The sequence below is a fragment of the Malus sylvestris genome, chromosome 6, assembly GCF_916048215.2.
Source record: "Malus sylvestris chromosome 6, drMalSylv7.2, whole genome shotgun sequence".
In the NCBI taxonomy this organism is placed as follows: Eukaryota; Viridiplantae; Streptophyta; class Magnoliopsida; order Rosales; family Rosaceae; genus Malus; species Malus sylvestris.
In genome coordinates, this window is record NC_062265.1 from 33,819,239 (window position 1) to 33,833,257 (window position 14,019).

Sequence of the window (14,019 nt, forward strand, 5' to 3'; positions counted from 1 at the left end):
AATTTTGGCCTAAAAAAAAAGGCCCCTCAAACGGGCTACTTGGCTAGCTAAGAATGGCCGAAGGGCTGAAACTTGGTTTGGTGGGTCCCTTTTTTTTTCGGCTCGGCCCTCCATATTGGAGTTGGATTTTGGAGCATTTCGAGATGTATTTTGACCTAAAACTCTATAGCCATCTCCATTGGAGATGACCTTATAAGCTAAAAAAAATGTTACTCTTACCACCTATTTATATTATCTCTCTAACAGAGATGAGAATCACATGCTTTGGCGGGTCCTTTCTCTACTAAAGAGATGGTACAAATGATTATGTTTTATCACTGGAAAATGAATTGTGGTTGACAAAAAACAAGAAACAAACAAGGTAATTGATGTGTTTTTCTTTTGCTCGATGATATTTTAAACTGCTGTAATTTATAAAAATTCAAACTAGTTCGGTTTCAAAGGAATAGCCTTGCTGAAGTGAAATGACCCGGGGTGGTCTTGATGCCCTCCTGAGGCTAGGAAAAAGCTAGTGAAGTTCCTTAGGAACCATTTTGAAATATTTAATATAGTATTATTTTTGTATCCACCAAGTGTTATATATGAAATTGCGTATTCAACATATTTCGGAAACATTCGACTGGACACATCAACATCCCCCCTGCAAGATGCATCATCACCACTCAACAGGGGGTCTTGATAGAACTCAATAAAGTCACATGACAAAATTCTGCAAGACCTATCGACAACACTTCATATGTTGACATATATCGGCATGCAGACAACATGTTCAACAGAGGACGGCATGTAGACTAAATGCTTAATGAAATGTAGAACTGAAAATTTTGAATTTTTTTGCGGTTTGCGCACTATTCAATTTAAAAGAAAATGGAATATTTTATACTAAAATCATGAATCCGTCGTTGTCCATAGCCCTTGCCCAGTGAGAGAGACCTTAATCAAATTTGTTTGAACTGAACACAATCCAAAATTACTTCATTTCTCACTGAGGAATAATAAAACATGAAAAGACAGACGCATTACTCTCACCCGCCTGAACTTACGACGATAAAATAATGGGCCCCAGTTATTGCAAACAGTGCCCAACATATTCTAAAGTCCCAATAGGAGCATGTCAGACGAGGACAAGGGCATTCAGTTTAATTTGAGCACACCTCGGTGAAAATGGATAGAACTTGGCTGCTGAAAGAATCAGCAGCATTCCATGTTGATCATCAATTACGATTAGACATGTCATTTTTTGTTGATCATCAATTATGATTGAACATGTGTTTAATCATAATTGATAATCAGCATAAAATGTTGCTGATTCTTCAACATCCAAGTCCAATTCGGTGAAAATATGCTTTGGACGACATACTTTTCCATGGCAACTGCTGGATAATCACTTCATTTTCAGTTTTTATAGGAGTAGCCTAGTAGGACCACTAAATTATTTCTGCCTACATTTCCCGATCGGCCTGTGCATGCCTAAGAAAGTTCAAAGTTATTTCTTTAGCTAATTGGAGAAAATATCATAGTAATTATTACACATTTTCATCAAAAACTAATAAAAACTGAAGAAATAATCTGGGCTAGAGAAGAGAGGTAGTCCTATGCAGTGGTATTCAGAATTCGAATCTTGAGAGTTTCAGTGTTAAAGGTTTAAATATTTTAAATAGAAACAGAGCGTGAAGCACACGAAATAAATTTCAGTTTATTCGTTGAGACATTTGTTGAATGCTTGATGTGCTTGTTACCGTCAATCAAACTCTATTGCACACATGTCAACAATATCGACATATGCCAAAAACATATAATAAGTTATATCGAGAGAGTTTGTCGAGTGTTGTTGACTCAACCTATCAAGATATGCTTAACATGTATTACATAAAAAACTTGATATATACAAAAGGAACCCGTATAAAACATTCGGAAGGTCCTTGGAATACCTTCTCAAGTATGTTTTTCGAACTCCAGGTGATCCCGGGATTCACCTCTGAAAGTGAGATTGATTTCATTTTAAAGTTTGGAAAATAAATCTTAACTCGCACTTAGTTTAATAATACTTTATTTAAATTTGAATCATCATCAACCAATTGATGATGAAGAAAAAGCATATGAGCCTAACCCATTTAAGCCCAACCCACCATACAAATGGATCAGACAAAGGCAATGTAAGGGAATCAATTACGAGTTACAATAGTTCGGCCTAGTTAGTTTAGAATCAAGTCAACACTGGACATGTTTTGAATTGTATCTGAAAGGAATAACAATGTTTTCGAACCAATGAAAACTTTTTCTATCGTACTTGGCATAAAAAGTTAAAAATGCTTATGTGTTGTATCCTTTTTGTTTTTTTATGGAGAAGCACTTTTCAAAAAACTGCTTCAAATACTTCAAGCACTTAGATTTTTTATTTCATTATATTTAAAATAATCGAAAATTCTAGTATACTTGCTATAAGTTATACAAGAATTTCGTCAAAAACCTTACGTCCAAATTCAGAGGGGCGAATTCCTCACTTTTCATGGAGTTTTTCGATGACCGGAGGTGCAGGCACACCTCCTTAAGCTGCTGGCTTTGCCACTGTCTATAACCTATGCATCGATACACCAGAGTTTACTAAAAAATCTTCCAATTAAATTCTCATATAAACTATATGCACATAGGCTCCACAGCTCAATTCCTTACCTTATGCTTGTAGCGTTATGCAAACCCTAGAAGACAAAGGCGACGTTGACATTTCACAAATCTCTCGTGAAGAACACAACTGTCACCAAAATAATGCCACCAAGCAAGTTACATGCAGTCTCCATAATTTGTCTCTTCAATACAAAACAGCAGTCCCTTCGGACATGTTAAACCCTGGCCCACATATGGCTTTCTAGTTTTTGGACAAAAATTCCTCCCAATAGTTGCCGATCAAATCTTCTGTGCGGCTAACGTATTGCCGACATCTCTTGCAAAGTAGTGAATGACTTACCTACAACCAGCTACTGCACTACTATGATGGTCTTCTCTCTTTCACCACATTCATCACCAGAGTGTTTGGTGGTCCTCAAAAGTCCTTGTAAACGCTTCTTCGGACTTTCAGGTGGTCTTGGGTCCATGAATGGATCCGCACATGGCTACAACCCTTGGGATCGATGCCACAGCGTTTGAACGCCATGATGGCATTCCGAGGGTGTAGGGGAGTCTCTCTCCACAAATAGGGTAGGATTAGAGGGGTCGGATGAAGTTCATGGGGGTGTGTTTTACAAGAGCATTGTGGCACAACACGTAATATGGCTGTCCTATATAAGTTTTTCTCTTCGTTGCCCAAGAATGAATGAAGCATCCAATGCATGGGGCAATTGGGCATGTCATAAAATGTAGAACAATTACATAGTACATTTAAAAATAAATAAATACACAAATCCCATTCACTATGTTTCATAAATTTTGTGAATCCCTTGGCTAGTTTTGGATGGAGGATAGGGTAAGCTGCAACATAAACAACAAAGAAAGTGACATTACAAGGTAGAAAAAGACGGAAGCTGCAAGGATGTTGGATGAGGACTGATCAGAAATTTGAGAAGAATCGACGGCAAGAGGCATTCCATCGCTGTTGAGCGTGCACGACCGAGGATCAGACCCGTCGGCGCTTACCATGAAAGCCCGGAAGACAGATGTCACCGTGTGGATGTAAGCCGTCCGATTCTTGGCAAGGAGCCAAGTGAGACCCATCAACTGACAGTCTTTGCTGTGCATTTTGGTGGTCCTGTCCTCTAATTTGCTTGAATCCGAAGCTTTCTTCTTGTTAAGCTGATACAAAATCAATTTACTAACTGGTAGGTGCAACAACAAAATCAAATTCATGCTACCGTACAAATACAATTACACACTAAGCACCTAACTAACTATTCTCAATCCAAACCAAGAAAAATCCGAAATAAATAAGAGAGTTTTAACGAAACACTTCCGGTACTGTTCACTTTTAATGAAAATGACATTTTTACTCTAAAAAGTCACTCATAGTACTGTTCACTTACAACACTTTTTTGTCCATTTGATTAAAACTCAAAGTTTTCAAGCCTTTTTTCATAAGTTTTTCTAATAAATAAAGGTAGGTCATGAAACTCTCAAATAACCCTATTCTTGTAGCAAATAGATTCATTATGTCGATATTATTGACATAAACAAAGTATAAAAAATGCTGTAGGTATAGAACCCCTTCCGTTAAATATATAGGACTTTTCAATAGAAAATATTGTCTCCGCATGTAAGGAGTTATCCTTCGTTATAGATAAATTACAATTTGACATGCGTAGAATTTTTTTATAATTATTTTGATGCGATAGCTTTGCATATGTGTCACAAAGTAATTTATAGTTACGTAAATACAACCTAGAGGTGGAAAATCATCTAATTGGATTGTGAATGAGTAATTTTAAGACCTGTTTAATTTAATATCGTCATATATTAATACAAATGTAAGATTGGTAGTTATGATGATAGTATGAGGTAAAATCGAACTAAATAAGTCTAAATCGTACCCATTAACAATCCAACGAATTGATTTACCATCTCTATAACCAAGACGGTGTCCCTACTCCCCAGACGTTCTTCTCTTTCTATATCGATTGCATGTATTACACTCGCTGTAATGGCGCGTCTAGTACTGTTTCTAGAGGGTAATCTAAAGAAGAAAACACTTTCCCAATTGTCAAGCATGGAGCTTTAGGGAGAAGAACCAGAAGGAACCCTAATCAATTATTCTTCTTCTTCATTTTTTTGGAAATAAAAACAAAAAATGCAGGCCAACCAGCTACGGTAAATCAAACAAAGACTGAAACTTTACAGTTCCAAAAGAAATGTACTTACATTGTAGAGACTGTGCAAGCATTTGGAGCAGCCGCCAAGACCCGGAAACCCATTGCCGCCGCCGCTCAAGCAATCTCTCTCCAACTTCTTCACCTTCGCACCCCCAACAAGCTTCCCCCTTTCGTTCTCCCAAAAGGCCTCGGGACAGCTCAAGGGGTGCAATCTTATCCCGCAATAGCAATACACAACATCACAGGTTTCATTCGGCTTGATTAGCTCAATTCCTCTTGTTTTCAGCGCCTGTCCCAAGTCCTCGACGCAAGTTTCCGAGTCGTCTGGCAGCAGTGGCAGATCATAAGGCTGACCCGACACTGCTGGGCTCACCCTGCCTACTCTGCCGAGAGCGGTGGCAGAGTAGGCAGAGTAGAGCCACGCCGCGAGCGCAGGGCAGCACCTGCTTCGCTGTAGGTGGTCAGAGGAGTCACCTTTGGTGGCGGAGCAGGCAGACTTTATGCCGTGGAAGAGCTCATTGGGGAGGTCCAGCGGGCACCCGGCTAAGTCGGATTGTTCTGGGAATGCAGGGATTGTAGCGGATGGGGAGGGAGTTCGGGCCGGGTGGAATGACTGGATGGAAGCCGGGTCCGGGTTGGGTAGACCCGGGAAGGCAGGGAAGAGAATGTAAAGGAAGAAGATGGTGAAGGACATTTGGGTTTGTTTGTACTTTTGGTTTCTGGGTTTTTTTTTTTTTTTTTTAATTTGGTACAATCAATCAACAACAGACTGAACAGAGCACTTGAGGAGGATGGTGGAAGAAATTAAAGTGGATGGAGGCAGTGGTGGGTGTGTTGGAGGAGATGAAAGAAAAGGAAAGAAAAGGAAATGCTGTGGGGTTGGGATTCGGGAATCGTTTGGCTGTTTACTAGATTGCTATCTTTGGCTCTGCGTAATTTTTTTTTAAATTTTCTTAAAAAGGACCAGCTAGTGGTATCGTCACTATAGTCCAATTTTATAGGAATCGGAAAAATTCATCGGAGCATTTCAACCTTTTACTGACCATAATCGTACGATTTACTAGCACTAATAATTGATCCCAAAACATGTGTGAAATATATATCTAAAATTCATTTCCAATCACTGAATCACATGTGGCAGTTAAGTTTTTGTAGATCTAGCCTTTAGTACTATCAATATAAGTGCTATATGTCTCTATAAAATGTAGATAAAGTTGGTGGAGATTACCAATAGTATCATGAACAAATTATTCATAGGGAAATTAAGTTTGTTTCACGTAAGGCATACATGTCTGGGTAATAGGGTATTTCCAGCGGGGATCTAGTTAAGTTTAGGAAGAAGTTAGAAAAACTTTACACTAACCATGCTTCTTATTATGCTTTTGAGATAGAATATGGAGAATTTGCTTTGTAAAAGTGTATACACTCGAGTTTTTTAATTTCTAAATTAATAGACTCAATGTATTTCTTTGAAATTGTGTATATATACTTGGGAATACCGCAAATTCTGCATTAACAAACTTAGAGAATTTACCTTGAAACCATGTGTTTATACTTGACAATGTCGCAAATTCTCTAGCATATACTCCACTTATGTGAGAATATGTAGAGAACGTTACAGGAAGTCAAGCAACCATATGAGTGTGACGTTTCCCAAATCCACCAACAAATCACATACTTAAATAACTCAGGCTAAATAGCTCCATTGTAAACAATTTAGCAAATTCATGGATTTTTTAAGAGATTCTGTGTGTCTGTGTGCAACTTTATATTTTATTCCTTTTCCTCCTTAACTAATTCATCAACTGAGTTGCCACTAACAATTTGTTATTAGCATTGACAACATTTACAACATTGGAAAGTCGAAAGTAACCATTTTTTGGTCTTTTAGAAGTGAGAACATCGAAGCCACCTAGGCAATACTCTTTATCTTTTGCCAAAGGACCTAGTCCTTAGTTTAATGTCCATTTTGACTTATAAGTGACCAAAGGGAATTGAGATCCTTTCCCATTTTTTGTGTTTAGAGTAAATGAAAATTCGGACCACTCACTTTAATTTATGCGATTCTCATTACCCATTTCACTTAGGGGTGGTTTGAAAGTGAGGTACTTAAAAAAAAAGCACCCATGAAAAAAAGCTGTGAGAGTTTTAGGTATTTGGTAAACTGAAAAAAAAATGGCTTATTTTGGAAGCTGCTGTGAGAATAAGCTGAAATCAAAGGAAAAAGCTGAAGCTGCTATTTGCAGCTTTGGAAAACTGGTTTTTTTTCAAAGCACACGGAGGTACAGTGCTCCTTTAATGAAAGGACCCACTATCAGACTGTTTTTTTTTTTCTAAAAGCAACTTTACAAAAAAGTTTACCAAATACTCTGCTGATTTATTTCACAGCCGCTTATTCTCACAGCAGTTTTTTTTCAAAGCACAGCAATACCAAACCAGCTCTTAACCACCTCACACAACCTAAGGATTCAGATCCCTCTTTCTTTTTCTTCAATAATCCATCTCCGAATTCTTAAACTCCGAACATAAAAATCCATAGAGAATCTCAACGTGACCTAAGGCATCACACAAAGCAGAGTCTTTGTTGCCTTCCAGAAAGTAAATAATCATTCATGTTTTCTAATGGTGAAAATTTTCGATCGAATTATTTGACCATGCCATCTTTTGTAAGTCATCACTTCCTACGAAATCGTAAAATTATCATTCTCACCTTATTTTACATTTATCTCACTCGATGTCAATAAAGCATTTGCCAAAATTTTATATTGTTTTCTGGTACTGCACGCGTTCCACTCGAAAGCTGGCAGTAGTTCCAAAGAGAAAAAGCTGCGTGGCTCTCACTTTTGTTTGTGAAAGCAATATGCTTCTCAGCCTTCTCTCTTTCTATTTTTTCTTTCTTTCTTTTTTTTTACAATTTGATCTTGTATGATATATTGTTAGAGAGATGTTCAGAGGATTTTTTTCAAAATGAGATTTTTTATGAATTTTCTGACACGTCATAATCTAATGTTAATTTTAATGTTAATTTATAAAATATTACACAAAAAATATAATGTAATAGAAATATCATGAAGAGTCGGACGATCCCCTTAACATTTCTTATGTTGTTCTTGAAAATTATATTACTATTACTATAGCTATTATCATAATTGAAACAAAAGTGCTTTTAAAGAGAGGGATTAAAGGTTGTTGAAAGTTTATGAAATATGGAATTTACTATAGTAGTTTAGACAGATTGGTCCACCAACCTTCTTTAACAATAGTCTTATTCAATGTAACAATAATTTCACTTTATCGTCTTGTAATTATTTCAGTTTTTGTAACCATTGGCAGTACTTATTATTTATATTTTCTTAGAGTAAAAGAAATGCACAAAAACTTGCCTATCGTACTCCTCACATGTGATATACATAGAAATCTCAGCCTAGGACGGAATGGGAGTACTATGTCTATCTCACGCATGCACGTATTTTTCCTAACACACTCCAATCTAGATGTCAAGTAGGCATTTATATTGGAGTGTGCTCGTCATCATCCAAATAGGTGACTAGCCACGATAATCGTGAGAGTATAACTAAAGTCAACAACTGATAAATTTAAAGTTTTAGTTCATATGAATTAGTTATAAGTTGTCAACTTTAGTTATGCCTTCACACTTTTCATGCTACATCACCTGTTTAGATGATGGTCAACACATCTCAATTTGGAAGCCTACTAAACATGGGGATTGGGTGTGTCATTTCCCATACCGGATAAGTTCTCCAAAAGACGAGATTGAAAGGATGGAGAGCTTCAAAAGAAAATAAAATAGTTTTACTACTTTTCATACATTCCCGATGAAAATACTTCTATCTCACAGAAAACTCCCAAGTGCGGTCCTTAATACTCAAAAGTACAAAGCCTATATATTATATTATGTATATCAGGTATATATGTTCATAAAAAAATAAAAATAAATAAATAAATAAATAAATAAAAAGAAGAGTTCAAAGCCATTGTTAAACAACAGATACTAATTCTAGTCGTCTATTCGAAAAACTCAGCATGAGGGAAGATCGTCAGGGGGAGGAAGCACACACTGAGACGGTTTGGGACCATTTTTCACAATAAGCCCCGAGGCAAGACCCCAAGAAGTATGCTCTTCAAGGTGACAATGAATGAACCAAACTCCCGGATTGTCGGCCTTGAATCGAATCGCCGCCCATCCTCCGGTTGGAACTGCCACCGTGTTTCTCTCCGGAGGGTCAACGAGGTTGTACTTTGCCGGATCCTTGGTAGCATTGAAGTTTCCAAACCCCATACCGACAATAAAAAAGTTGTGTCCATGCACATGAATTGGATGGTTCTCAGTGTTAAGAAAACTTGTACCTTGTAGCACAATTTCTAAGTTTGTTCCGTGCTCCACTTCCATAATCTTAGTGCCAAATTTCGGGTTCACGTTCTCCGAAACTGGATCCACACCAGTGTAATCAAACGGCTTCAAAGGCTTCTCTGGGAAATCGGTGGAGTACTCGGCGTCTCTGAGCTTCTTGTAATGTGATTCTAAAATCGACAAGGCGGGACGAATGAAGGACTGGTTGTTCATAGAAGCTGCAAATCTCTTGCCAGCATAACCCTTGCAGGTTTTGTTGGCCGGACAATCTTGGAGATTTAGGCTTATAACTATTACAACATGCTTGTCGACGATTTTAGGCACGTTGCACGGATACTTGGTTGAGGCTAGGCTTCTGAGCTTGTTATTAAATTTAGTGACAAACTTCGTGTCTTCCATTTTAGGGAGGTTGTATTTTTCCGGTGCAAAAGTACTCGGCGCTTTCGGGGGATACTTAGTTTTGTCACCCTTTTTGTTCTTGTAACGCAAGAAACCTGCTGTGGTGGAATTGTCGAAAGGGAAAACAGAGGTGAGGTAAGGCCAGGCCGCCATCAAAAAGGCACCTGAGGAGTCAGGGACTTGATTTGCAGTGAGCAAAACGTTGGTGGTTTGGCCAGGACCTACCATGATCGCTGAGGTTGTGAATGGTTTGGTGTACACGGCATCAATCTCCACGACAGTTAGTGTGTGATTAGCCACAGCAAAGAAAAGCTCATCGTTGAGTGCTGCATTGATAATTCTAAGCAAGTAGGTTTTTCCATGTTCCACAGTTTTGATGAAGGTATCTGCTGCATAAGTACAACAAAGATCGTGTAAATTCTTTGTAGAAAAGAGAAAAAAATTGGTTGAAAATTAGGCCGCTCAAGACTGATTATGTAGGAAGTACTTCTGCACATAAAAGCTACACGTTCGAATTTTAATTAAAAATCGAAGTGCTTCATGGAAAAACACTTGAAAGCTTTCGAGAAACCACTTTTAGCCTTTACAGGAACAATCCTAGACGTACCCTTAAGTTTTGGATATATACCTTTGTTGGAGCAAGGATATAGTGGTCCTGGCAACCCATTGATGGTATAAGCATCTGAACTATTAGGTCCAGCTCCAGTCTTCATTTCAGCTTCCACTTTACCTACATCTGAACTCCACCATTCACCTGCAACATAGCAAAACACGTGAGCAATTCAAGATCAGAAATTATGAACTCTCTAGAAAACATGGAACAAAAAATAATAGTCCTCCTGTACTTTTTTTCGTATAATTACCAAAAATGATGGGGAATTCTTCTTGAATCGGAGCGGAAAATGGAAAAGGCATGCGCGGATGGATGACAAAGGCGCCATAAACGGTAGCTCGTTGCCAGGCATAATGAGCATGCCACCAGAGAGTGCCTCTTTGGTATTCCACGGTGAACTTGTATGTGTAAGTCTTGCCCCTTCTTATAGGACATTGTGTGATATAAGCTGGGCCGTCTGCCCATCCTGTTCTTAGTTGCTTCACACCATGCCTGCACTCATAGTAGTTAACCAACAACTTAATTAGTATCTTAACAGAATCAAAGTCGGTGTGATTAATCTAAGTTTAGTTAAACTCACCAATGGATGGTGGTGTTTTCGGCAACGTGATTAGTGACCTTAATCTCAACATGATCACCTTCATAGACAGCAATGGTTGGCCCTGGAAACTCTCCATTCACTGTTAGAAGTGGCTTTGTGTTGCACAAACGAGTTACATTCTTCCACTCAACCTGAAAAAAAAAAGAACCAAAAAGCAAATAAATCAAGCTTTCAATTTCCTACTTTCTTTTGGTAATTACATTACCGAAGATAGAACAGTGATTTTCATACTCTCATTTTTCTTCTTTTGCACTCAGTTCAAGGGTTAGAAAAAGAGAGGAGTGCATGGGAGAAAAGGGAGAGCAAAAATTACTTCACTAAAATAAAAGCAGACTCTAGCTTACATTAAACTCAAAGCGTCGTGTTTTTTGCGAGAAACAAGACGGTAAAGCCCCGTTAAGTATGATTAGCATGAGCATTAATACACTATAATGCTGGCTCAAACTCTCCATAACTAAAACCTAAGAGCGGGCTCAAGACTCCCTCTTTCTGTATAACGTATATTGCATGCACCAGTTGAGTTTTACCAAAACTTCCCTGCCAACTACCCCTTTATATACATGCTAAAATTGAAGAAAAAAATTCTCTATGCTAATAAATTTAATTAAAGATATATTTTGGTGACGCTAGATGAGTAGGTGAGGAGGGGTCGAGACACTGAACATGTCAAATTGAGTTTTTGAAAAGGTGGAAATTGTTTGAACCCTTGGCTGCTAATAATGCAGTTCATAACTATTTGTCCAAACCTTTATAAAGATAATTAAATATGAATTATTGGGATTTTTTGCCACTAATTGTTTGGCCAAACCTTCGTAGATTAAGAACTAAGAGCCGACTAAACCTTTATAAAGATAAGGTTTTTAGCCAAAGTAGTTTTTAAGATTTGTATACCTTTACTTTGATCCTTAAGCTTTGAAATAATAGGAGTGGTACCTGAGTTTGTCCACCATCAATCATTTTGGTCATTTCGTGAAAAATTATGTTATATAAGGACCAAAATGACAAAAAATATCCTCAATTTAAAAAACAACGAGCCAAAATGATTTGGCAAAAACTAAGGGTGTTTTTGTTATTTTATCCTTGTCTATTGAATATTTTCACAGAATGACCAAAATGATTGATGGTGGACAAAATCAGTGATCACTTTCATGGATTTCAAGTCCCAATGATCAAATTGAGGAATTATGTCAATCTCATAAATTATTTTGGCTAAAAAAAGCCTAAAGATAAATATATTAATTTTTTGTTTTATTTGTCATTTTGTTATCCACCGTATTGTCATTTCCTTCATCATTTGATTCTTCATAGGTAGAAATTGGGTCCCAAAAAAGATGGGTGGGTTGGTGTAGAAGCTTTGATTGAAGACAAAGAAGCTTGGACTAAACCAGTAGTATCTTTTTGCATATCGCAAAACAGCACAGATTCGTTGTAGTTTCAATTAGTTCAAAGGTGTGACTTGTTTAGTTAGACCATTGCAATTTGCAGGCATGTGGCAAAGATTGCAGCATGAAGATTATAGAATATACATTTTAGTTAAAATGATCTTTGAAATCAGCATAACTTCTTATTTTGGTTCATGTAATTTGAAATAGATAAAAGTATTCCCTCAGTTTGTCGATTGTTAATCATTTTGGTCCTTGTAATTTGAAATTCATAGAAGTGGTCTTTGAATTTGTTGATTGTCACTCATTTTGGTCATTTCATTAAAAAAAAAAATCTCTGTTATATAAGGACCAAAATGACAAATAGCACAACTCAATAAAAAAAAAAAAAAGACTAAAATGATTTGACAAAAAATTAAGGGTGTCATTTTGGTCCTTATTTAATGTAGATTTTTCACGGAATGATCAAAATAATTGATGGTAGACAAACTTAATAACCATATTTATCGATTTTAAATTTTAGAAACAAAAATGATGAATTATAGTAATCTCGTGCACCATTTACTCATATATATATATATATATAAGTATAATTCTTTTGTTTCTTAGTCCCTTCACCAACTAAAGGTGAGCTGGCTAGCTAACTTAAATTCTTTTTTTCTCCAATAGAAATGGTGAGGATGGAGATATGGAGGGCAAACACCAACCATTTGATGGCGATAGGCCATCAATAGAGGGTGCTAAGGGAATCATACCAAAACAAAATAATAAATAAATAAGTAAAAAGATGCCAAATGATGCTGTAGATATGATGTAGTGGGGGGTTTGTTGAGTTTTGCAAATTTGTATATTAGTAATTGATGCTACTATATTGAGGCTACTTACTGAGAAAATTTGGCTTGTAATTGGTGGTACCGTGGTATTATCTTTTATTTAGCATTCCTCTCGTTAAGTGATATGTTTTTTTTTTTTTTTAAATTTATTTATTTATAAATTTTTGCATATACAATTATTTATTATGTTTGGAACATCTAATGGCTAATCCAGAAGTTTTTTTTTGTTTGTGGCAAGATAGCTTAAATCCGTATCACTTTTTTCTCTTCTTGCCCAACATTCCAAATTCACTCCACAGTGCCTATTCTTTGCATACCTTAACCCTCACAACAAACGTTTATCAAATAGGTTGCCCCCATATCAACTATAATCGTTCGTAAAAAAATTATGGAACACATGTATAGCAAAGAGGGTGAGTAGCTAGGACCATACTAAACAAAGAGAACTTGAGATGAATATGGTAGTAACAAGGGCGGTAGGGACGATATCCTTCACTTGTCCTCACGCGAATCCGCTGCTAGAACCATAGTCTACCAAAAGCCAGGCACTAGTTGTTCAAAAACACTAAAAGCCAGGTACTGGAAGAACTTGAGATAAGCATCTTGTACTAATTGATTTTCTGTTCTTTTCAATCCCATACATCTTTCAGAAGCCATATGAACATAGTTTAATGTAATTAGGCCAACAAAATGCCAATTTTCACACGGTCCCTTAGAAGAATCTAACATGTTATAAGATGCTTCTATACAGTAGGGTAAACCCTAAACCTAAATCATTTCTCATTTTCTGTAAGTGTAATTGTATTTCTGATTTTCTGCATATACTGCCATGCATTACTGGGATATGTATCAACTTCTTTTATTGGTCAAGATTGGCAAACTGCGTTTGTTTACAAGTTTTTCTGTAAGTTGATCGTGTAGGTCGCGATATGAAGTTAGCTTCTTCCTTTGTAGAAGCACCACGTAGTGTACTACTAATAAATAATGATAATACAAAAACAACAAAGACTTATTTTATTGAGT

The 14,019-nt window shown here is 36.9% G+C and overlaps 2 protein-coding genes across 3 annotated transcripts; both read right to left on the reverse strand.

Moving 5' to 3' along the window:
• Nucleotides 1-3,307: 3,307 nt before the first annotated feature.
• Nucleotides 3,308-5,694, reverse strand: LOC126627012 (uncharacterized GPI-anchored protein At4g28100). Its single transcript, XM_050296429.1, has 2 exons — nt 4,846-5,694; nt 3,308-3,786 (listed from the first exon to the last, which is right to left on the reverse strand). Exons 1-2 carry the CDS (start codon nt 5,488-5,490, stop codon nt 3,439-3,441), a joined length of 993 nt encoding a protein of 330 aa, XP_050152386.1. The 5' UTR covers nt 5,491-5,694; the 3' UTR covers nt 3,308-3,438.
• Nucleotides 5,695-8,594: 2,900 nt separating this feature from the next.
• On the reverse strand, nt 8,595-11,291 carry LOC126626783 (laccase-1-like). Of its 2 annotated transcripts, none has more exons than XM_050296179.1 (5): nt 11,126-11,291; nt 10,761-10,912; nt 10,431-10,672; nt 10,196-10,321; nt 8,595-9,953 (listed from the first exon to the last, which is right to left on the reverse strand). In XM_050296179.1, the coding sequence occupies exons 1-5, from the start codon at nt 11,231-11,233 to the stop codon at nt 8,836-8,838; spliced, it is 1,746 nt and encodes a 581-aa protein (XP_050152136.1). In that variant the 5' UTR covers nt 11,234-11,291; the 3' UTR covers nt 8,595-8,835. The 2 variants fall into 2 exon arrangements, with proteins under 2 accessions (XP_050152136.1, XP_050152135.1); XM_050296178.1 differs by having other exon boundaries at nt 8,595-9,956.
• Nucleotides 11,292-14,019: the final 2,728 nt, after the last annotated feature.

Coding starts and splice junctions, on each gene's coding strand:
- LOC126627012 (XM_050296429.1), bottom strand. CDS start 5,490: ATGTCCTTCACCATCTTCTTCCTTTACATTCTCTTCCCTGCCTTCCCG. Junction 3,787..4,845: donor GCTTGCACAGTCTCTACAAT/GTAAGTACATTT, acceptor ATTTTGTATCAG/CTTAACAAGAAGAAAGCTTC.
- LOC126626783 (XM_050296178.1), bottom strand. CDS start 11,233: ATGGAGAGTTTGAGCCAGCATTATAGTGTATTAATGCTCATGCTAATC. Junction 10,673..10,760: donor GAAAACACCACCATCCATTG/GTGAGTTTAACT, acceptor CTATGAGTGCAG/GCATGGTGTGAAGCAACTAA. Junction 9,957..10,195: donor ATATCCTTGCTCCAACAAAG/GTATATATCCAA, acceptor GTACTTATGCAG/CAGATACCTTCATCAAAACT.